The 25,694-nt window shown below is 35.3% G+C and overlaps 1 protein-coding gene across 8 annotated transcripts in view; it reads left to right on the top strand.

Annotated features, from left to right (window-relative positions):
• LOC116181853 (diuretic hormone receptor-like) overlaps positions 1-25,694 on the top strand; it is a 60,417-nt gene that overhangs the window by 34,235 nt on the left and 488 nt on the right. Inside the window, exons 5-10 of one of the 8 annotated variants that reach the window (XM_031502288.1) lie at positions 274-354; positions 401-465; positions 573-899; positions 13,540-13,706; positions 20,798-20,867; positions 25,600-25,666. In XM_031502288.1, coding sequence (XP_031358148.1) covers positions 274-354; positions 401-465; positions 573-899; positions 13,540-13,706; positions 20,798-20,867; positions 25,600-25,659 — 770 coding nt within the window. In that variant the 3' untranslated portion in view covers positions 25,660-25,666. The other 7 variants (XM_031502290.1, XM_031502285.1, XM_031502289.1 and 4 more) reach the window with 7 other exon arrangements.

Below are 25,694 nucleotides of genomic sequence, written 5' to 3'. Positions count from 1 at the left end.
TGATTGTATTTAGAAGCAACAGTAGAATGATGAGCACGATTGATTTCTCATTTATAACGTCCATTCTACATCGAACGGTTACATCTGTGAAAAAACGCGGCACTCTGTCCAAACATAACACGTATTGATTTAGCCTGGGTACATAACTAAGTAATTAAACTCTTTTTCGTGTAATTAAAAAAGTCATCGCTACCGAATGCTGTGTAAAGATTTAAGTTTATGTCAACTCTAAATTAATTAATGACCTACCTTAATGGATATGTTTTGTTTCAGGATTGTATCTATACATTCTGGTGGTGGAAACATTAACGAGGGAAAATTTCAAATTAAGAATCTACGCAACAATTGGTTGGGGTAAGCAAATTTCGCGAGGGAAATTCGTAAGGTTGTCACCTTTTAGGGCTGCCGTTCGTCTTCGTTTTAATTTGGGCGATAACGAAGAGCTTCATCGAAACCGACAGTTGGGTAGGTGATTATCTTGCACGATTTGAATGACGGCAGCGGCGCTTTGTACTTTAATTACGATTACACGGGGCATGCGTGTTTAATTAAGATTGCGGCGTTTGTTTTAGGATCACCTGTTGGATATCGATATGCAGAACCTTTGGAAAACGTGCCCTTGGATTAAGCCGCACACGGTTGACTGGATTTTTCAGGCGCCGATAACGTTAGTGCTTGCGCTAAATTCTTTCTTTCTAATCGCCATTATGTGGGTGCTAATTACGAAGTTGCGATCGGCGAACACGTTGGAAACGCAGCAGTACAGAAAGGCGGCGAAAGCTCTGCTAGTTTTGAAACCTCTACTGGGAGTCACCTATGTACTCACCATAGCAGGACCTACGACGGGATCAACTGCTATCATTTTCGCCTACGCTCGAGCCGTTCTGCTATCCTTACAGGTAAGTGTTCAGAAATGAAGTACCAAAACTGAGAGTTTATACATGCCTAAGATCAAAACCTTGAAGTGGTTCCAGACCGAACCTTTAATGCGCATTATTATATGCTTGTTTCCGGTTTCCTCGACTTGTTTTAAAGAGTCTTGTTTCTTGAACTGTTAAAACCACTGGTTCTGTACGAACTACCTCCTTTTTAGCAATAAGCTGCTCAAAGGGCCCAAAAATAGTTAACGTTAACGTTATTTGAGCAATGATAGATAATTAACGGAATATCTACAACTAAATTACATATTGGACTATACAGGGTGTTTACATAACTGTACTTAAAGATAATTAATAATACTTTTTTTTTCATTTTGTGGAGAGAGGACTGGCCATTCACCCCGTCCTCTTTAAACAATAACGTTATTGATTAAATATTATCTAATATTATATTCCTAGCCTTTACAATACTACTAAATCCATAATAGTAGATTCCTCAAATTATTTTTATACAAAATATTTCCTAATACTATTCTTATAAACTAAAGTAGCATTATTGTCACATGGATTAAAAATTAAAACTTTGTGGTCGTGAATTTCTTTAACAATGTATGGATCGAGGTATGGACCTTTATACATTGCTGCTATCATTTACTAGCAACACTTTATTATCGATGTTTAAACAAATTTTGTTAATCTTATTGTCATAATACATTTTGGCTTTTAATTTATTGAAATTGAAATAATCTGAACTCTCTTATGAACTAATTGTAATTTTCTTTCGCAAATGTCTACATTATAAATAGGCTCAATCGAATTACATTTAAGAAAATCAAAATAATGATGTTTGTTTACCAAAAATTAGTTCAAATGGAGTATAGTATAGTTATTAATTGATGTGCCAAGTGTAGTATTATGGCAATAGGTGAAATATCCTAAGTATTCATCCCATTGATATAGCATTTAATCTGAACAAGATCTCAAGTATTCGTTAAGAACACGATAATTTCGTTCAATTGTCCCTACTGTTTCATTTCTGTAGAAGTTTTATGATCTATGTCAAGTAATTTAAATACCTCGGAAAGAATTCAGATTCTAAATCTGTTCTTTCGTTGTTTCAAAAATCAAAATAAAATTATTATATATTGCTATTGCAACTGTATAAGTAGTCACAAGGAAGTTAGTTAACTCACAAGTGAGAGTTATGGCATATTTATTTCCTCTCTCTGATTTATGAAATGGACCAATTGTATCTAAGATTACAATATTGAAGGGTTTGCATGTGGTGTAGTGGTGGTGAGTGCTAAAGGTTGTCTTACTGATGTTTAGGTTTATTTATTTGACATTTATGGCAATTCCTAACATATAATGCCACATTTTTAAAAATATTTTTCCAATAATAAAGGTTTCTTAACTTTGCACACGGGGTGTCAATTTTAAGACGGTCGGCCATATTTTCCAAACTAAAGAAGATATTGAAAATCGCGCAAAACCGTTTCGGAGGTAAAAGATTTTCTTATAGAATGTGGCCTGTAGAATCCATAATTTCAAACAGTTCAAAGATTGGGCTACTAGTTCAAAAGTTACAGCCCTTTGAATTTTCTTTCGAAATTAGTTTCTAGTCTATAACTTTTGATTGAGAAGTCTGATCGAAAAAGTACGAATTGTTTTGGATTCTACGCACAAAAATTAATAAGAAAAAGTGTTTTCCCGAGAAATTTTGGTGTAGTCGATTTTTGGTAAAAAAGGAAGGTTATACACTGCCTTTTTTGAGGCCCGCAAAAAAAATTGTCTCAGATCGACCCGGAAAAAAAATTTTCTTATAGAATGTGGCCTGTAGAATCCATAATTTCAAACAATTCCAAGATTGGGCTACTAGTTCAAAAGTTACAGCCCTTTGAATTTTCTTTCGAAATTGGTTTCTAGTCTATAACTTTTGATTGAGAAGTCTGATCGAAAAAGTAAGAATTGTTTTGGATTCTACGCACCAAAATTAATAAGAAAAAGTGTTTTCCCGAGAAATTTTGGTGCAGTCGATTTTTGGTAAAAAAGGAAGGTTATACAATATACACTGCCTTTTTTTGAGCCCCGAAGAAAAAATTGTCTCAGATCGACCCAGAAAAAAAATTTCCTTATAGAATGTGGCCTGTAGAATCCATAATTTCAAACAGTTCCAAGATTGGGCTACTAGTTCAAAAGTTACAGCCCTTTGAATTTTCTTTCGAAATTGGTTTCTTGTCTATAACTTTTGATTGAGAAGTCTGATCGAAAAAGTACGAATTGTTTTGGATTCTACGCACCAAAATTAATAAGAAAAAGTGTTTTTCCGAGAAATTTTGGTGTAGTCGATTTTTGGTAAAAAAGGAAGGTTATACACTGCCTTTTTTTGAGCCCCGAAAAAAAAATTGTCTCAGATCGACCCGGAAAAGAAATTTTCTTATAGAATGTGGCCTGTAGAATCCATAATTTCAAACAGTTCCAAGATTGGGCTACTAGTTCAAAAGTTACAGCTCTTTGAATTTTCTTCCGTAATTGGTTTCTTGTCTATTACTTTTTATTGAGAAGTCTGATCGAAAAAGTACGAATTGTTTTGGATTCTACGCACCAAAGTTAATAAGAAAAAGTGTTTTCCCGAGAAATTTTGGTGCAGTCCATTTTTGGTAAAAAAGGTAGAGTATACACTGCCTTTTTTTGAGGCCCGAAAAAAAATTGTCTCAGATCGATCCGGAAAAAAAATTTTCTTAATGAATGTGACCTGTAGAATCCATAATTTCAAACAGTTCCAATATTGGGCTACTAGTTCAAAAGTTACAGCCCTATGAATTTTCTTTCGAAATTGGTTTCTAGTCTATAACTAATAATATATAATAAATATTCGTTTATCAGTAAAATAAATTTCCTTACCACCATTGATTCAGCTTTTGAATCCGAGGTTCCTTACATTTATTAATGAGCGTTTTAAACATTCGGCTAATACCTCTGCTGAACTTTTCCCCACTTCCATCTTCCTTCGATAACTTCAGCTTATTGATGGATGAGCACATGATTTAATAATAATAATTTTTCTGGCATTTCCTGGAGAGGTGAGCTATTTTCATGCATCGGAAGCACGCATTTTTCGCAATCACTTATTTATGTTCATAGGTTATTAATTTTGTTGCTCTTCAACATTTGGTAGAGTCGTGATTTTTATCAGAAAAAAATGCGAAAATCCTTCTCCACCACATTTAATAACAATCCGGAAGCTGTGGAAGCACTACCTTCAATATTGCTTTTATTCGGGCGTTCTCCCCTCCTACCATTACATTCTGATATTATTATTATGGTGGTGTAATTGACTGTAATCCTTTACGTGCAAGGGAAATCCGCATTTCATTGTTTATTCTAAATTGCGCCCACCATACAAGCCTGTGTTCTACTCCCGTCAAATTTAGGGTGTTCTACAAACAGGTAGGTACCTAGTTTGTAAGCTTGCATGCTCCAGCCTCGGACGGTGTAGCTTCAATCAATGGTTGTGTTCATCAACTCTTCTTCGATTTGCCCTTCAAGTGTGTGAAAAGTGAAGACATAGACCCTTATACTACTCTTTGACCATCTTCCATTGAGCATCGCAGTCAATCTTATTTATAGAGGTCTGGTTCAGCTTCACCTTCAACATGTTGACTCTGCTTACGAGATCGAAAATATATTGTGACTAGACTTGAACACCACTTACTTCAGTTCTACAAGAGATGGTTTCTCAGATCTAGCAGTTTTAGCGATCATATTCGTAAAATTCTTCTTCGAAATTGAATCTTTTGGGGTGAATGTTTATTAAGAGATTGATACATTGAACAATTATTTTAATTAGGTAGTTACTCTCAAATATACTCACGTAATAGTAGTTGGTCCCGAGCCTTTCCCTACATAGAATGCATGCATTGAGGTCATTTATAATTTCGGGCACAAATTTGATTTGTGAAGGAGCTGTGAAATAAAAATCAACTTGATCTACGGATACGCCAGGAACACTATCCAGTTTTGATTGATGGACCCATTAAACTTCTATTCAAACTTCGGGGGCAAACTATCGAACTAATGAAATGAAAGCGAGTAGGTAATAAATTAATTACACACGTAAATGGCGTACTAATTATCAGCAACTTTAGAAGTTTGGGTCATTTGAGTAACTGTTTGGAAGATCTGCTAAACGCAATTAAAGGGTACCTACGAATTGCCATGAAACACTCATCATAACTTAAGTAAATAAAAGCACCTACGAATTTCAAAAACCAGTCGATTAATATTAAACGTCGTCCGTATATTTTCCACAATGAAAACAATTTAAATTTCTAGAAACTTTTAACCTCGAGTCCGAGAGTTGCATTGCATATAACCCCAAGCTTAGCGGAAAATTGCATTTAGACGTTGTAATAGTGTAATAAATCTGGAAAGTGAATTACCGTAAACTCGGAATTTCATTAACCTAAAAGAGGGAGAATTTTTATCTCGGGGTAACTACATTCCCTGATCGATATTATTACTTTTTCAATTGCACTAACGCGTCTCATTAAGACAAATGCAACAAACGTGACGGGCTAATGGCCGTATCTAAAGCTCGACACGCTCTGTCTCTGACATTTTTACTAGTGCAATCGTGACTTTCTGAAACGCATTTTCGTTCTTTTAAGCGCGGGTTAGTTGATTAATGTTGAGGAAAATGTCACATTCACAAACTTCAGGATTTAAAGGAGAAAACTTAAATTAAACGAAACGCATTTTGTGAGCCACAATTTCATAGTAGGGAAGGAGTCCCATAATTGGTACTGATCAGACAGTTTTTTCAATGATTCTTTCATACCGAAGTTGTAGATCTTCCCATTAGTGAAGTGAGTGAAGGTGAAGGTTCGTAGTTTCCTTTTTAAAATTAGCGGTCATATTTTTTTTCTGCGTATTTAAATTCTATAGTGTTGTCCTCATAATAGCTTTCGGAAGTCTTAGGTTCCAACACTTCCAACATGAGGGGGCGGGCGGTTCCTGTGGCAAAAAATGCTGATGTAAAATTTCGTAAATATGAGATCGTCGTCTGTAGTATAAAAATGCAATTCAACCAGGTTTCCAGAGGGTCAGTCTAATCTTCTTACACTTCGGAGAGTAAAGAGCGTCGGATTGGCCCTTAAAGGAATAGACTAGGTGTCATGTTGAAAATGGCCTAATAAATCAATTAATTCTGGTCCTATAACAAATTTTAATCAACATCTTACCAGATAAACCTTTAAACTCACGCAAAAATTTCCATTAACTGTTCCCTAAGCTTCCTGTTTGAAATTTATGATACTATATACAACAAATAGAATTAAATGAATTAAACAATTACCGACTAAATTTACAATAAGAAACTAACATTAAAATTAACTTCAGTTATGTTATATACAGGATGTCCCGACTACTATTCCTGATATTCAGACCGAAATTACGTTAACAACACGTATTTTTACACTGGAAGGGGGCTCGTTTCATTTTCGACGTTGTTTCAACCTACAATTATAATAAAATCTGCGTTCATAGGGGAATATTACATACCCCCACACCCTCAGGTGCTATATTTTCCCTCAAAACTCAGGCGTAAGGACTTTCCAAAAGTGATTGTATAAGTGATAGTCATTAAATATTTTAGGGAAGAAGAAAATTGAAAAATTATCGTATGCAATAATGAACACACAGCAATTTAGATACAGGTATGTTTCAATTTTAAATATCATTATTAAAACTAATGCAGCAATTGTTTTTTACTTTCCTCACTAGAGAGGAAAATCACATTGTCTTCCTCCTTTTTAGAGACGAAAATAGTTGTTTCTAAAGTAGTTTCAGAAAAAATGGATTTCGAAACGTTGTTTGACAAAATGCATTGCTAAATTTATCCTTAAAAAAGGATTATTGCAATTTCTACAATAAAAAAAAAAGGAATACAACAATCTTGGATTGGAATTGCATGCTGATGGTCGCAAAGAAGGTGAAAACAATGACCGAAAATATATCTATATAAAAAAGAAAACTTGAGTTAATGATTTGGGAATCTTGTTTAAGTTTGGGGCAGAAGAAAGTGTAAAATACACGAATTATTGTCAAAATGATATCGAAGATTTTTGGGAAATAGAGACATAGGTGTCATTCGGTCAGTTGTGTATTCCATAATTTTTATATTCAAATAATTTCGCCTGTAACCTATCAAACATTGTTCGTTTGCACCTCGTGTAAGAAAATCTCTTGTTTTAAAATTGAACGACCTGTGTGGCGCAGAATCCGTTTTTAAAAAAGAATAATTGTTAGAATTTATATTTTGGTAAGCATAGGAAGATTTACACATGTACCGCTTTATAGCAAACAGAAACAAAATTACGTCTGGAAAGGCGATACAAACGAGTATATTGGTTTTTATCTTTTGAGACCGCGTGTGAAGTGATTATAAGTGAACTGACGAGGTTAGCCTTTAGAAGAGTACGCACCTATTATTATTCGTAGTATGTAAGTATGTCGCATTGTTTCGATACTTTTTCGCAACTAATTGCGCGAGCAGTTACTTATTATCTTAAGTGTGCTAATTTGCTGGTGTAAAAAAATTAATCAGAATCGTAGTAAAGTGTTACCGGTTTTTATTTTGAGTCTAAATTTCTAACCAAGAACGTCGCTGGTATTTGTTTTTCTCAATCGTGTAATTAACAAAGCTCTTTGTGAATGGGAACGAAGTGCGAGTTACATACAGCCTAATTTTACGTTAAAATTTGGAAGTTAGCCTAATTTGTGTATCATAAAACTTATTTAATTGGGCAAAATTTAATATCAACACAGCGGAACATCGGTGTTTTATTCCAGCGCGTAATAACAATTTAATTTCGCGAAATTTGACCTGATTTGCAAGTTTGCAATACGTATGGTATGGTCATTGTACGGTTTATTTCCATATAGGCGGCATTTTTTCCGGGGAGTAAGAGGACCTTACAATTGGTTCCATATCCTCGTCAGTTACTGAAAGTTTTTTTTGAAATTAGCGGTCGCTTATTTTGGGGAATTTGCATATTGATTTAGATGAAAGTAACTTTGATATTCCTGAAGAAATCGACCTATCAGAACCATTTGTATAAAGAGATTCTGTATTCTATAGATCTATATAGGAATCAAAGGAGTAAATATTGCTGTGTGCAGTGATGCCAGGCCAAAAAGGACCTTACATAAAACACTTCAAACCTAGCTAGCTCCAGAATTATAACTTTTCTCGGTACAGATTCTCACCACGATACAGAAAAATGATTCAATTCTGACCTCCATTATTTTTTTTATTCCTGGAAGAGAGTGGGCAAGCTCAAAATCCTGGAATTCCAAATGGATTGTAACTAAATTTTGAGTAATACTCAACATGATGAGAATCCAACTAACATTAATGAAACTTCTCTGTTCGTCGTTAGTGAAGGGTCCGAATTAACACACATAATTTTTATTTTACACATTAAGTGTGCAGAACAATGATACGATAAACTACAAACTAAAACTTAAAATTACTTACAGTTTTCTTATGTAACTGAGCCCACAGACACCTGATGAAGTGATGAACCGTGGCATGCACAAACTTGGTGCTTCAGCTTCTCTGACGTAAACGTAGTAACGTTTCTCCTATTTTATGTTAGGTAATGCCCATCAAACTTGAAACCGCCGTCCAACCGCTTTAACAAAATGACTCTATGCACGCACAAAGAAAACCTCTTCCGAAAACAGCACAAACGAAATCCAGGCCGATTTTTAACTGATAAACAAAACCCGAACTTGATTATGGTTAATCTTCAACTCAAAACGGCAACGAAACTGAAGGAAATTATACTGCTAATTCTCTTCTAACAAGCGGTACTGGAAACTTGGGTTCGAATAGTATATACGAAAAAAAATGCCGCTACAAACGAACAGCGAACGTCAACAAAATGGGTCTTCTTTTAGCGTCTCACAATTTCGTGAAACTTTATCACACCTCGGTACGGCACGTACCCCATACTTCTACGAATTTGTGTGATCACCTAATAATACAATTTTTAAGCCACGTTATCTCCAAATAATTACCTTTATCTCTCACAAATAAAAAAAAGCTTAATAAATCAACTAGAAATTGTTACACTTGCACTAATAAGCCAAGAGATCAAATAAAAATTAGAGGGACAACTATTTAGAAAGACATATAAGTAACCGTTGATATTCATCTTTTGTTTTTTCTTTTTCTGGGACACCTTTTTGTTGAAAATTTAACTTAACGTTTGGTTAAGTTCGAGAAAACCTGTAATAATTTCGTCTTTCGTGAGCTTAAATAATATGATTAATTTGTCGCTTAGTTTAAGCCGTAAATCTCGAAAACAAAACCTTCTGTTATATAATCGTCCTCAATGAGAATTTCCGGTATTTATCCCAAAAGAGCCTTAGATTTGTTTAGTATTGCCATTACAAAAACTTTTCCTCCAGACTGCCTATACATATACATAGGTACGAGAGCCATCTATACATTTATAAACGGCTTTGAATTGTAATTAAAATTAATAAGAAGCTCCCTTCTCTAGAGACAAATATGAAAAAGCTTTTAAATAAATCGCCCTAATTTAAAAAAAAAACAGGAGGTAGCTTAAAAGAATTAATTCCCCTGTGTATTTGTTTCCATCAATCCGATCGGGAATGCAAACGTGGGGGGTGTTGCGATTACTGTTGAAAGTACCGGGATTAAAAATAGGAAAGTTTCGCATGAGAAAATAAAAGGGCGATTTAGTGCTTCAAAGCACGATAAGTAGGCAACTCTCACGTATTTTCATGTGAAGATTGCATTAGAAAAACATGCTTTATGCAGATCGTGTAAGTACTTAGTAAAGTCGGTCAATTAACGTGACCTACTAATGGAAAGGTGACGCTTATTTTCATCTGTGATTTTCCATTTTCTTTAATTACTTTGCACTTACCTACCTCATACCTACACGCTACATTGATGGATGATGGCGCCCATAATAATTTATTCGTCCTACTGCAACTGAAGTGTGGAAGAGGATTGCTCGAATGAAGAAAAAAAAATTCTTCAACTTCAGTTCCCTATTTTTCTATTTTCTCTTATTACGAAACAAAACTAGGTACACTCAACTGAAAAAATTGCTTTTGATTTTGGTTCATTAGAACAGTGAAGGCGATTTCGATTTCTGACAAGGAAACGGAACGCCGGCAGTAATTATTGGGGCAGTAGGCAACTGGGTGGTGTGTACATTGAAATTATCAGAATTAATTGCCCACACACTGGAACGATCAGCGCTCTTTTTCAATAATAAGCTGTGGTCTATTTCTGGCCGACTAATGTGCAAAAGGGAGAGTCTGAAATTGAGCGATTACCTGAATAATTTACATAATTCGTTGCTCTTTGCCTCATCGACTTCTTCCGACAGTAATGGAAACATTGATTCTCTTTTATAGTCGCTATCATTTCGTAAAATTTCCCCCAATACTTGCCCTTGGCATAGAAACTGTTGTGTGATGTTTCAGTTGTTTTCTGCTTAGAAGAACGGGATAATCTCTGGCAATATCGCGTGGAACTTTGACGTAACGCTTACATTTCTAGCCATCAAGGGAGAAAAACTGCTGTTCACCTGCAAAAGCTTTTAAACGCCAAAAGCCGCCCGTTTGTTTTATAGAAACCGTATAACTGTAACTGTTGTTGCCTTTTTTTTATTTTAAGTGAAAGGTATCTGACAATAAACATTCCGGAAAAATTCTGTCTACGTCCTTCGCTGTTTTACGATAAAAGCGCTTCCAGGAATCAAAAATTCATCCAATCGTAAATCATAAATAAATTGCTTTTGCTTAACTACATTTTTTTATGGTTTTCGCAATTCAGATAAGTATGCAAAGTGACAAGCTTTCTAAAAATTATAGTGTGGCAACCAACGCAGAAACTATTCCGGGGCTTTTTCGAAAGTTTCATGCCTCATGTGTGTATGCACCTATATTGATTCGGGTTTTATTTGTTCTGCCTCCCCTTAGCCGTAATGAATTATAAATCGGTAGGTATACCGAAACGAAGCTTCGGTTACAGTTATTACATATTTTATAGGGCGCTTTTGTAGCATTTCCTTTTTCTGCATTCCATATTTTAGTCTGATGAATTTCTAACTCTTGGGATTTATCTATCACATTTATGTTTTATAAATAAATAATCTTATGAATATTGCAGTCATCTAGTGTGTGATTAAATAGACACAGTGAAAGAACACATTTAATTAAATACAAATATAAACGCCACCTATCGTTCAGTTCAGTTACTACTAATTACGATCAAAATCCACTTATCAACCTTTTAACAAATTTGCTTCAATCTTCGCTTCGATATAAGATCATTCTTTCTCGATTATTTAACATATTTCGGTAGCCATTTCCTTTGCGGATACGTATTTCATTTTTCAAGTTCGTATGTCGAACCAGAAATCGTACGTATCCAGTATGTAAACTGGTACTCACAATTAAGACCAAAATGAAAACTAAAAAGTTGAGTAGAAACTTGAGCCCTAAAAGAAATCAAAGGTAACCTTCTTCGTTGATGTCATAAAATGTACATATCTCTTAAATTTAAGAGGGCTAATTGTAGATGGAAACAGCAATTTTATTGTCGATGAAAAAATTGTCGTACACAAATATCAGCCGAACCTAAAGAAAGGTACACTTCAATTACGGAAAATGCAAATGGCGGTACTTACGATGAGACAGAAAAAAAACGTAATTAAAATCCTCACTATTGGAGTTTTTAGGTGAATCTGTCTTAACACTATTACCGAAAACCCCAAATTAATGAATCCAATCGCCATCAGAGATTAATAAATAAGGATGATGGCAATTTAAATTCCATGCGTTCTAACTAACGCTTCAGCTGTTTGTTCAAACAAAGTAGAATTGCGTTGTTAAATCCCAACAATATTTGGAGCCGTCTATTCAAAAGTTTCTTTCAACAAGTAAATATACCGGGAACACATGTGTGCACTTAAACGGGAATAGGTTCGTTAACACAAATATGACATACACCGTAAATGATCCAACTAATTCAAAAAAAACTTCTCCCTAAAGTTAACACGTACACATAAAATAGAAACCTTGTTTGCTGATTGAAAATGTACACTTGACCGTAATATCTTATGGGTTCTTTCTTTTAAAATTTAAATTGCGTAAACCATTAAAAACACAACGACCTATTGGTCCAAAATTATTATCCTTAAAGGCGCGTATACATCTGAGCATTGGGTCGAATGAGCAAGGCGAGCGCGAATGAGCATTTGGAAAGGGGGCTGAGTACACATCTGAATGGGACACGCGAGCGAGACACATGAGCTTCGCTCAATGAATTTAATGTCCTTTCCGTTCCCTGTCGATGTCCACACTGAGCACGTATGAGCGTGTTCGCCGCAAGCGCTCGCTTTGATCTACCGACAAAATTTGGATCGGGTCGAGCGTGTTCGGCGCACGTTGCTCAGTCGTCCACATTTGAATGCTCATTCGCGCTCGCCTTGCTCATTCGGACCCAATGCTCAGATGTATACGCGCCTTAAGGTACCTAATTTACTGCGTTTGAAATACATAGACCATAACCAAATTTTACAATACTTTCTCCTCTGATGTGCCATCGAAAGGTCGTCTTGCTTGAGAATTCCACTAGGTGAAGGTTCATATTCGTGGTGTATGAAGTTTACAGGAAAGGACAATGGTGCGAAGTGTGTAGATGTTTACTGTATGCTCCAGATGAAATAGATTTCCTCACTAGCTTTAAACGTCTTCAACTTTTCTTAGGTCAAGGTTCCTCTTTGTCGAGTTTAGAGTTCCTCCCGTCCCAATGATTCGTCCACATTCATCAAGCGAAAAATTGGATGGTCTTCACAAAGCATTTGGAGATTCTGGTCTTCTACGAAAGCTTATAACAACAAATCTTGAGAATTGCTCATCGATAAAGAATTTCTAAACATAATCAAAGTAACTTCAACGAAGCTAATCAGTGTTGGTTGAGAAGTTAAGGAAGAATATTAATGTTGGCTGGTCTTCCAGATAAGTGTCAAATAATGATTATGAGCATAGTAAGTTCTCGTATAGAAATTACCAAGGACTATTCCAAGGCAAAGTTGTTATGTTATGTACAAGTAAACTCCGGTGAAAATCAAGCAGCTGCATTTGTTGGTAAATCAAGGTCTGGCGACTTCAATAAACCCCTTCGTATTCTGTACATACGAAACAACTACTAGTTTCTTTTTAATTGATCTAACTGGTCGCATCGATTGCTATATAGCGAATCCCATTAATTAATTTTTGGGTTAATTAGTACTGCCTCTTTTTATATCACGTGTAGTAAGTACCTCCACCATGTTTTCTCAAGAAGAAAAGATCTTATTGGAGATCCCCCGAAATGCATGAGCCGTAATTAAGCAATTCACGTACCAATTTTAGCTATTCTTATGATCCAAAGAATTATATATTGTTGCGCTTGCAGGTGTAACTAAATAGCACTAAAAGCGAAATAAAATAAAATTTTCGAAACCCATTAAGAAACAAAGCCGCATAGAAATTAAACAACGCAGACTGACTAGCGATCAAGAAATAAATGATTGTTAATTAATATTAATTTCGTCCTTTGTTGCAGGGTTTCACTGTTGCCCTTTTTTACTGCTTCTTAAACACCGAAGTGCAGAACACATTAAAGCACCACTTCCAAATATGGCGAACAAGCAAGACGTTAGGCTCGCGCCGAATGCGGACAGGAAGCAGAAGTAAAGATTGGTCACCGAGATCGCGCACCGAAAGTATACGGTAAGTTGTAATCGCATTTCCTTCACTACCCATTATCGATTTAGTTGAATATTTCGTTTGTTACATATTTTATTTTAACTGTTTTATACACTAATATGCTAATTTTTTGCATGTTTTGCATGTATCTGCTAGACTCACGGAATGGACGGTGGTTAGTGCGGATGAAGCCGCGGGAACCTTGCTTAATACACCCGAAATATGTAATGGTAAAAAATACAATGGTAACCAGCCGGTGCCACTGATTCCGGTACATGGCGCTGCATGAAAAATTTCTCAATTCGTTTTTAACTTAAAGAGATGCTCAAAGCTCATCGAATTATACGAAACTACACTTTTGGAAAATCGCGCGATTTTAATTGGATATAATTGCACTGTTGAATTTATCACCTCTTGTGATTCGTTTTTCGTATAGCGAACACGTTATGGTAACGATGATGAAACTACGTACTATACACTATTTGATTAAATTACCTTCCCCTGTTTATTTCCAAACGTAATTTAATCAATGTAAACGTTAAGCGTAATTGGAAAGTAAATGAGACCTATGTGTTTACCAGGGCAAGCTAAGTTTACTTAGGGAGGGAAATTGAGAGCTGTATCGCGTCTAATTTTAACTAGTCAAGCAGTTCTCATTTAACGGGGAGCAGTTTCTCATAAGGTTATTCCGTAATATTACAGTTCCTCTGCCTTAAATGTATTCTTTATGGACATTTGCACGAGATTAACGTTATTATTTCATTGATTCGCAAAGCTCCTTTACATATCACGCTAGGCAGTTCTTTGGAAAGAAGTGCATAAGAGCTTTTGATCGATTCGCTTTCATTAAAATTGCATACCTACATCTTATAAATGAGTACATTTTTAAATGCATTAGTGCATAGTCTGCTAACTTTATTACGACGCAGTTTCTTCTCTGAGAGAGAATGGAAACTACCAAAACGACTAACAAGATTAATACCACCCAATCATGTTTATCAACATTAACTATTTAAGTTTCTACGTTAATTATACTAACATGGTCGCTGACAGTGACAGATAAGTCGAGAGGAAGTTTAACCGTTCCCAAGTGAATTAATTTTAGAAAAGTAACCGTCTCATCAGGTGTATTAAACTAAAGCCCGCTTGACATGGAGCAATAAAAATTGCAATTGCATGCAAGTTGCAAGAAAAATTGCGAAAGGCATGCGCAGTTCAAAGCCAGCTGATCAATTGCTACAAGAGACTTACATGCAATTTTTATAGGACCGGTGCTATTTTTCTTGCATGAATCGTGCAATTCTAGGGATAAATCTAGTTGTTCTTGTGGCACCAACCTAGTAAAATACAGCGGCGGCAACTGTGATGCTGAGAGACGCACTCATTACTTGTTTTTACTAATCTTATTTATTCTTGTAATTTTCATGTTTCTTCAAGCAATAAAAATTTAATTTTCATTTGAGGTTAACAACTTTGTTGACAAATCCATATGTTTCTTCTGTTGGCAGACATGTGGCAATTGAAATAGAATTGCACCATGTCAAATACCATGCAATGCTTATTGCATGCAAGGATTTGACCTTGCAATTTTTTTCTGCAAGTTCTTGCGCGTAGTATTGCTCCATGTCAAGCGGCCTTAACAAATGCTACAGTCTACAATACCAATGAAGTTAGCCTATCCACATATACAAATTCAGAAGCAAAGTACCACGGCTATGTAGTAATCTCGAAAATGATGTCTCTGTACTCCTTCCTATGGATTTAGGACTTGGTGTTGGCAACAATTTCAAAATCCAAGTTTGATGGTCGGTTATATACCTACACAGAATTGAAAAATAGTTTAGGGGTGGGTTTCTTGTCGTGTATAGTTTTTATAAGCGAGTTAAACTCCTGCATTTTTATTATTCGAGTTTAAGAGCTGCTAAATGAATACAAGAAGATAGACGAGCTCAATCGAACATGGTGTGGGATAAATGCAAAACTCAAAGCAAGATAGCTATTGGCATCGAAAGCGAGGAGGGAAATGTGCTAACAAAAGATAACCTTGTTTTTAATTAACCCAGAGTTAACAGTTGCAGCGGACACGGAACACTTCTGTGTCCAGTATGAGCCAAAGTTTGAACAGTACATTTTAATGAAAAATGCGAGTATATCCAAAGTATGAAACATAAACGCTAAGTTAAAGTTAAAGTTTTTTCAGAAATACTTTTATTTAAACGCTATGGACTGATTCCATTGCCGCAAAATATTGTAGTATACTACTGCTGTTTTCCGGAGGGCGGTTTGATGTAAAAATTCGGATGACCAAATCCCATTTCGTGGAAAACTTCTTAAAGTTCGTTCGTTCGTTCTTCTTTGTTCGGTTTAGTACGTTCGCACTTACCTTTCGTGCTTTTACTTTTACTTTATTCGGTTAAGGATAGGAAAGGATTCAATTGATTATTTATTCACTGATAATAATGTAATTAATAGTCAAAATGAAGAATGCCAATGCTGATTAGTAGAATATTTAGAAATTTGAATACCCTAGCATATTTGGAAAGACCATGCAACACGAATTTCATACAAATTCCTACAGGCACTCAAAAATACAAAAACATAATTCCTTAACTAAAAACATTCCTGCTGGCCAGATAGTTTAATCTATCGTAATCAACAATGTAACGATTAATTCTAAATAAATAATTTAATAAACGTTTTTTAAATACGTTAACATTATACGTAGTTCTAATTCACAAATAATTCGTGTACAAAACGCAAGTAATAAAAATAGTACAATATCACTGTTAAAGTCCCTTGTTATATGAAATACCTCGTTGATTATCTCGATCGGATCGAGTTTTAATTGCGTATCAGTTTCCGCTTGCCGTACAGTTGACCTTTTCCAATCAGATTCACATAGTATTGATGCAAATTTTGGATTTTGGTCCATTCGACGCCTCGATCCTCTATCTAACACTCGCGATTCACAATTCCGAATTCTAAGATTGTTCCGAATCTAAAGAGATATCGCTCAAACCAAATCTTTATCGATAAATGAAACAATTGCGCAAATTTGACACACCGGACCTTGACTACATATTCCTACACCCCCTTAATTTAATACACAGCGGTTGTCTTATCTATCTCACATTCCAATGCTAAAAATAATTCTCTAAGGATATAATATGAATTCTTAAATGATAAAAGTTTCCTTCCAAATGGGAGTAAAAACGCAAGCAACTTTATATTGCAAAAAGTAGGTAGATAAATATAACGTCAAAAAAAGAACCCATACAATACAACTTACATTTTTCACCTTACTTTTGCATTACAATACAACTCCACAACCGGAGCTTCTCTGCTTAGCTTCCACATTAACATCAGTTATAAACACATCCCAAATTTGAAGCATTTCACTGTACAATTTCTGAAGTGAGGGCGATGATGAATGCTTACCAACTTATAATAAAACAAACATATTTTCACACACGTGCATTTTTTGATGTTGCCGGTTGGGTAATCTTTACATGGAAAATGCTTAGTGTAGCCACACTGGTGATCACAATGAGATCAAAAATACATTTTGTGTATATCAAACAATAATTAAAACATGTAATACTAACACAGTGTTGGTGTTTGTAAATCATTCGTCATAAACTTAATTATTATCCATTCTTTAGGTAGTGACAATGTAAACATTGGCTAGTTAATTCGTAGACCAAGGTACCTAGGTACTCCACTGTAGAACAGTCAAAATTAGCACACTTAGCTTAAACGGCGACAGTAGATCGTTAAAGCTGTTGACCATGTACCTAATCGTGATAATTGCAGGAGTCCAGGGTTGCAAACGGAAGATAGATTCAATGGAGGCAATCGAAGGTATTGATGGAGTGAAGGGGAAGGTATGGCATTTCATTGCTTGGTTTCGCTCATTGACTACAGTCTCGCAATTTGACTCAATCAGCATACTCTTTTTGCAAGATTTTCAAAGACGAGCACAGAAGCTTGTATGCGATCACTCAAAATTTCGTTTAGATTGGGAAATTGGTTAAAAATTAGAAAGGAAGGTCAACAAAAGTGTCAATATTAGCAAACAACATACTGAGGTCATTTAGAGTGGACTAAAGTAATTTCCGATTCAGGTAATGACATTTTACTGACGAGTTTTGTATTAAATTTTACCCGAAATCGTCTTTTAACATAAAATTTCAATTTTTCTATAGAAGTTTTGATTAATGTCAATCTGTCAGTCATAGATATTTGGAAATGAAAAAAATGCGGCCAGTAAAGTGACAAGTGGCAGGAAACGTAGTCTGCTCTGCCTCTGTCATGGAAACTAAAATTTCCTGATAGACAGTAGGCATGAAAATGAGGGTTTCAGGACGATTTTGGGTAAAAGAAACTTGTCTGGCTCAAAAGAGTTCAAAAAACAAAAAATGTCGCCCATTTTAAAAGTATCAAAATGTTCTTCAATTTCTCTTCCAGTTTCCTTCAATAGTAAAGGTGTATTAAGTTAGCACCCTTGAATCGAAAGCCCAATTTTTTACATCTCCAAAATATTGTGCTCATTTTCTGCCGATTTGTGCGCCAATTTTTTGTGCCTTTCGCTGCGTAGAAACTCAAAGTTCTCCCTTGGTGGACCACCGATACAAAGGTCCTTATTATCTGGATGCTTTAAAACATATGTAATTGTTTTGTGCTTGTTTTGAAGTTTTGTGCGGCCATCCTCATTTCTGATACTGTTTGATTTTGGAAAACGTCCATATTTAGAAAATGATCATGATATGTGTTGCGAAATGCGAATACGGCTTAAAATAAGAATCCCAGTATGGATTTTACTAGGATAGGGTATAGTATACCCATGTTTGAGACTCTCAAAGTGGTGGGAAAAGCGCAGCACACAGAAAACCGCGAAAATTTCCGACTTTTTTGAGTTTTTTCCCTATAGCTCTTAAACTACGCATTTTTCCACGAACGCCACTATATCCGTTTTTGAAGAGCATTAAACGTGAGTCACTTTAGGCGGAGATCTGTAGATCAATTAGTTATCGAACTACGGCACTTTGAAAATACCCAATTTCATTTCAAATTAAGCGCAAAAGCAAAACTGCCGCATAGTTCTCTCAAAAAAACATATATAAGGTAAAATCGCATTTTCTTTTGTTTTTCTGGCGTGATAGTGAAAAAGAAGGCATGCAATCGTTTAAAAACCGGTGACATATATTTTAATATAAACAAAATTTATGAAAATTACGGTTCGGTTCATTGAAGCGTCAATACCTGTTCAATTGTCAAGTTCAGGCCACTTTTTCCACAACTTTTAAAGCGCCCTACAGACGTCGTACGACTTATCGTAGAGGTTAGGGTTAGTTTACGAATTTTGCAATACTTAATTCATGGGTATATTGGAAATTTTAGGAATAAAATACAGACTCTTGCTTTTTCATCGTTCTATCCGATGTCAGTGGTTCTAATGACTATATTTCTACAACGGTTTCTTTCTTGTTTCAGCTTAATTCAACAATTCCGCCTCTTTATACCTTCGGTACATGTTTTCTCTGTAAATTCGTTGTAGTTTAATTGATTGCGTTCGTGTAGTTCATTATTTTGCCATTAGAGTTCATGCAAAGTAACTTTCTGTATTTCAATATTGATCCATTTCCCCTTCCTTGTTTTTTCACATTGCTCCCTTTATTAAACACGCATTTTGCGGATGTATTTACAAGCTTGTGATCCTGTTGAGTATATATTTTGAGAGTTATTGAACAATCCATTCTTTTAGTTTTTTGCTATATGCAGGTTCTAGTTTTCCGTCTCCGCTCTTCTATATCCATTGCCATTCTTTTCATATACCTACACGTATCCTGTCCCCTTTGTCATATCGTCTACCTCCTTTCTCGACTCCTTCACCTTCTTCTTATTTTCCTTGTACCATCCACGGCTCTTTTGATCATATCTTTCAGCCTTCTTTTAAAGTGTCTATCAATTTTTCGCATAAAGCACAATCACCAGGTCAACGAAACATAAACTCAGGCCACTCCGCTGATTCGTATATATTATTACGTAACGATCTTCCATTCCTTCTTCCTGAAGACACCTTAATAACTCTACCATACCGTTCCATCTTTCATTTCCCCAATTCATTTTCTACCGGCAACTTTTTATCAATATCTGACGAGATAAAACTTGAAACTCACGTAAAACTTTCCATGAAATGTTCCCTAAGTTACCCGTTTAAAATTTATCATACAAACTAAATACATAACAAATAGAATTAAATAAATTAAACAATTACCGAGTAAATTTACGATAGGGAACTAACATTAAAATGATAAATCAACAAATTTTTCCTATTCTGTCTCTATTTGAAATTTAAAAAAAATACCAGGCCTTTTGAAATATATATCTTATAAAATTTACGATATTCAGACGAAAAATACGTTAAAAATATGTATTTTTGCACTAGAAGGTGACTCATCTTGGGCATTGTTTCAACCTAGAGAATGACACCCCCATGTAGTTTGTTAACTGTCTGCCTCTTTTACTCATCCTTCCTGAAACTATCGCCAAATCAGAACATTTCTCTCTGCTTTTATTGATTTTATATTAAAAGTTTTGTTATAGTAATCCGAAAGCCTCCTTCTTTAAGTACCTGTAATGGCAACATTCCAAATGATAAACAGAACTGATTCTAAATTAATATGAGCGAATCACACGAAACACATGCAATTTCCCATTGACCACCCTTGCTTCAACAGTGCAATATAATCCCCCATTCCCATTATAAAGAAGAGAAGCTTAAGAAACGTCGTACTTAATCGTCTTTGCTGTTAAAAATATAAGCTAAATGTTTGATGTTACTTTCGGTGTTTCATTCATATTTATTTAGCTCCTTTATATCGTAACAACCTCCCTTGGGGAACCGCATAATTCCAATATTGTGGTTTTTTGTATGCCTACCTTACGTGTCTTTGAGCATCTTGTGAAACTTATGTCAATAAAATGTACAACGTACCCCCATTGACACCCATTCGTTATCCGTTTTATATAACCTTTACCTCATAATTGTAGTTACATTAAATGTTATTATAAGAGATATTTTGTTAATTAAAGTTGACGTATTTGCGTTTTAGTTGTTTTCTTCTCTTTCAAAAGTTTTCCGAACCAGGCGTTCAAGAAAATCATTTGCAATTCTGGCGGAAGGTAAATATTTATCCCTGTAAAGTTGTGGCTAACAAAAAAAAATGTTTGGTGTATAACCACTGAATTATTCTAATGTTGGCGTCGGTTTTTTTTTACATGCCCCCAGTTACTCACCGCATGGTTATATTTTGTCGTTTTGTAGTGCATGGCTTTGTAACTATCTGTTGATAATTGCACGAAGGTCAAAAGGGCCTTTTATATCACTTTTGTGCAGGTTTAGTCGCTTACAAGAGTTCAAATATCTACCATTTTGGTGTATCACCACGGGATCCTTATCAAGCATTATCCGAACGGCGTTATTGGAATGAGTTACCCCTTTTACCTTATACACCTAATTTTCTTTTCCTTTTCCGTCCGCGTACTGCTTGTCCATTGGTTGCTGTTGTTTGTCAAAGTTTATTGGATTTTTTTCGTTTAAAAACAGAAGGGGGTACTGTAACAGGCGGTTTTAAAGATTTTTTACAAATTTGTCAGTATAGGAAATTTTATACGTGTATCGCTTTATAGAGAACGAGAACGGAAATAATTAGCAATACAATGGAGCGCGTTAGGATAAAGAAACAGATAAAAGTCGAAACGACCACCTTTGCGCATTTTCGTTCTCTAAATTCGTTTCCTTCGGCTTCTCGCGTCACCTCATCCGATTAGTCTTTGATATTTGCAAACATGCATAACATACCAAATCTTATACCAAAAAAAAATACCTGGATATCTTAAAAATTGAAGGAGTGGTTTGATTACCAAAGACGAATACTATGTTAGCGTCAAACAGGATTCTAAATATTTCAAAAAATGCAAGAATTTACACATTTTTTATAATATTTACTTTGAGCACTATGCATTGCATAGCTTCAAAAAAATGTTTTGTTGGGCATACGTTTTCTGTAATCAAGAGAAATATCGAATTATAATAAATCCTATTATTAACCTATGTTCGCAATATTTCAAAGCACTGGACACGAAAAGTATTAAAAATCTAAGATATGAGATTGAACTTAGTGTCCCAGTTACTTCCGAAAATTTTGACTTTTCGTTTATGTAAGTTAAAAAATCTCGGGCTCTTTAATTTTCGTCCAGATGGGAAATCAAAATGTAGGATCAGCTTTCACAATTTAAGAGTAAAGATATGACCCACAAAATATTAAAAGGTCTACAACTCAAAATTAATATTTCAAGAGATTTAGTGTTTACTCAAAAATCACCAAGGTTTAGAGAAACAATTGTGATATATAATGCTAAATTTATTTGTAATTTGAGGAGGAGACCATTATTAAAAATGTACAGGTATTGAGGAAATTTAAGATTTCCTTTTAAATATTGCGATTTTCTGTGTCCGTTCCTGTAATCAGCGACTAATATTCTTTGTACAGATTTTATTCATTTTTCTTCGTTAATGAGAAAAAATCACCAAAATCTTTGGTTTGGGTATCATTAATAACAATGATACAAATCTGTTCACGGAATAAACTTCTGTGGGTCGACCTCTTCAGGAATGTTAAATTGACTGAGCATGAATTGCTATCCAAAGTCCCCAAAACGATCGATTCCCGTTTTTAATATGCAGCGGAAACATTTCAACTAACTTACATTGACCGATAAGTCAAAGTTTTCTCCAAATTACTGTCGATTTTCTCCTTTTGAAAGGTAGCAACAATTTGAACGGTGGAACGCCTTGTGACGATTTGAATCGGGAACAGACTGGGCTTCAGGTTTATCGAAATTTACTACTTGAAGTTTTGGTTACTCACTTAATGTACAGTTGCTTCGCAGTTATGGAAATGTCAATTTTCCCCTTTATAGTTAGGGCTTTAGTAGCTAGCAAAAGCTCTGATTAATAGTCTTTGAACTTTTTGTGGAGACACATTCACGTTTTTGTATATGCGTTTTTGAATGCACATACATAAACGCGTACAGAAACGTCCGTCTGTAGGGCCCCATAAACGCAATGAAACGTTCTGTACTTATGATCCTAATGGTTTTGTGGTAAAATTTACGAACATGTTCGCTCACGTATTAAGAATGCAACGCATTCGCACTATATTTACGAGTGAAAATAGCCAACCTATCGATTCCTCTACACAACGAAGTTCTCCTTTTTCATAAATACGCGACATTATATTACTTTTACTCGTAATGGCAACTCTAGGGATTTAAATGCACACACGAAAATAATTTCTTCGAGTTGGCGACACAGTTTTCCCTTGTAATTCGGTCACGTTTTTTATACATGTAACGGTATATCAGAAAGTCTGGCCCTCATGCTTCGTAAGAACGATCTTTGGAACGGCAACACTGTGGTATTTTGAGTCTGCTTGTACACGTATTTTGCGTTGTCATTCTAGAATCTAGATTTTAATAAAATTCGTGAATTTTTAAATTTTATTTAAGCAAATGAAAACTTAATTTCTAGATTAAACATTCATAATAAGTAATAAATTTCTTCCATGGGGATCGCAGTTGGAAGCGTCCCCATTTCACTTGCAAATAAATAAATAAATAGTTACTTTTAGGTTATGATGAAGAGATATTCAATTCGGCCGCTATTTCCCTTAAGTTTTTTATGGGATTGTCTTCTATAAAAATTAAAACATTCAGTTTCATATCCTCCGTTAGAATTGAGGGTTGTTTACGGTGTCTTATGTGGATCGCATTTAAATACCTACTAATTTTAAACTGATCAACACAGAAACTAAGTCTCTTACGCTCCTTAAACTATTACCGGCGCTATACCACTTTATTAATTAATTTGGCAGCAAAACCCCATTTGTTTTAAGAAGTTATTTTGATTGTATAAAATTAGGCGTCCTTCAGAAGAGTTTTTGTCATTTAAAACTAGACATAGGAAATCCCTATGTCTACTTCTAAATGAATATCAGTGTATATAATGCCTGAAAGGCCTCGCTGTACTCGTAATTTACTTCTATACCAGGTACGGTACTTAATTGATTAACCCCTTCAGAAGCAAGTTGTTCGCTCGATCATAACCGAGATGGCAAAGATACTGAGTAGGTACTGATTCACAAATTACTTAAATGTATTTGCATATAACCCCGAAAGGGCAAAATAGTTATCAACTAAGACGCTAAAGAGTTACGGAAGTTGTCCTTGAGGGACGATCCTCGCTGTTAATATCTTCGTCGTGGCCCAGTGGCCTACTTCTGATACGGGTTTCTCGGAATAATGTCCGCTTGTTATCAGATGGGAAGAAGCGCTAAAGGCGTAGGTATCCGCAAGTAACGGCGAATTTACCCCAAGGTTACAAAACTTGTACGTCGAACAAGAATTGGTATGTAACGTAAAATGAAAGAAATGGAGGTAATCCTCCCTTTTTTATGACAAAATATACCTACCTCTTCGATAAGAGGACTAATCGTCATCAATTGTCGATGGAAATTACAGTACAACAAATTACAACCGAAACCTAAAGAAGGTACACTTTAAATAAACGCGGCGGTACTTACGATAAAGGGGAAAGACGCATATGACTGGGAACACAGGTGAAACCCGTCCATACTAATTACTTGGGAATTTCCAAATTATGAATCCAATCGCCAGAGATCAATATATTTGGAAGATGGCAATTAGAATTCCATGCGTTCTACCTTACGCTTTCAACTGTTTTTTTTTAATTGACGTGTACTTCTATACGGCTTACGAAGGAAGAGAAGATGGACAACCAAAAATCGCGGCAAAATTGTGTGGTTAAATTCCATCAAAAGATGGAGCCACCTATCAAATGCTTCAAAAGTTACGGGGGTTTTTCGACAAGTAATAAACCGTTTCGTTATGTTATTAATGCGTCAATGTTTTTTATATTAACATCCTACTTAATAAGGGGACCAGTGCTCGTAAACATTCACTTGTAAGTAATATAAACAGGGCCGTATTAGTATTTTATCTTTCAGTCGTTTGCTATTGAACCGCTTTCGATGTTTTAATATTTTTATTAATGGCCTACTCCTACTTAATTGGACTGAAAAACTGGCTTGGAAGATTCTCCTCGCGACGAGCTCCTCCTCCTGTTGTTTCCTCAGGACCTAGGCAATAAAACCTTGTCTTCTCGATTTTGACCAAATTTGTTCGCTTGGAAAGCATTCCATGATGATAAACTGGAAACGCGAGGTTTTTGGGAATGTAAAATGTTCACGTATAAATTCTTTGTAAATCATTTAATGTTGCATGTGGTGATTTAATTTGTACTAAATGACATGGAAATTGCAAATTATGGGTAGAAGATTGAAGTTCTGGCGAATCCACAGACACTGATGGAACTCGGGTCACAAAGCTGCTTGAGACTATTTATGTTAAAGTCGAAATTGACCATGGTCCCGTGAAGAAGCAGAGAGTGTGAACCCAATAGGGAAGGTATAGATTAATAAAATTAAACTCATCTTTTTCTTTGTGAAACTTAAATAATAATAAAAACTTCCAAAATCTTTATAGTGTTGCAATTTCCATGTCGCTTAGTAAGTAACCCTTGGCGTCCCTTTACTTATTTCATCTTTTCCACACCAGAGAATGTTACATGTTGCATGAAATTTTCGAATATCTTAATTTTTTTTTCTTTGCTCATGGCTATCCGCGTGCAAATCGATTTTGCTTTTAAGTGTGATGTGCGAAACGCCAACTACCCCTAAGTAAATACTGTTGTATGTAAGCAAATGAAAAATCACGACTAAGGAAGATCTAATCCTACAATGTAGCGGAAATTAGAAGTAATGTTCCTTTGCAGACTCGACGTGTTTTACTACCAAATCGTATTACGTTAGAGGAGAGTGCTTTACAGATGTGATAGCGAGGTAATGCAATTAGAAACTTTGTCATCAT

Source organism: Photinus pyralis, unplaced genomic scaffold (genome assembly GCF_008802855.1).
Source record: "Photinus pyralis isolate 1611_PpyrPB1 unplaced genomic scaffold, Ppyr1.3 Ppyr1.4_unclustered_Scaffold2593, whole genome shotgun sequence".
In the NCBI taxonomy this organism is placed as follows: domain Eukaryota; kingdom Metazoa; phylum Arthropoda; class Insecta; order Coleoptera; family Lampyridae; genus Photinus; species Photinus pyralis.
The sequence above is the reverse complement of the archived record's forward strand: the minus strand, read 5'-3'. Positions and strand labels throughout refer to the sequence as shown.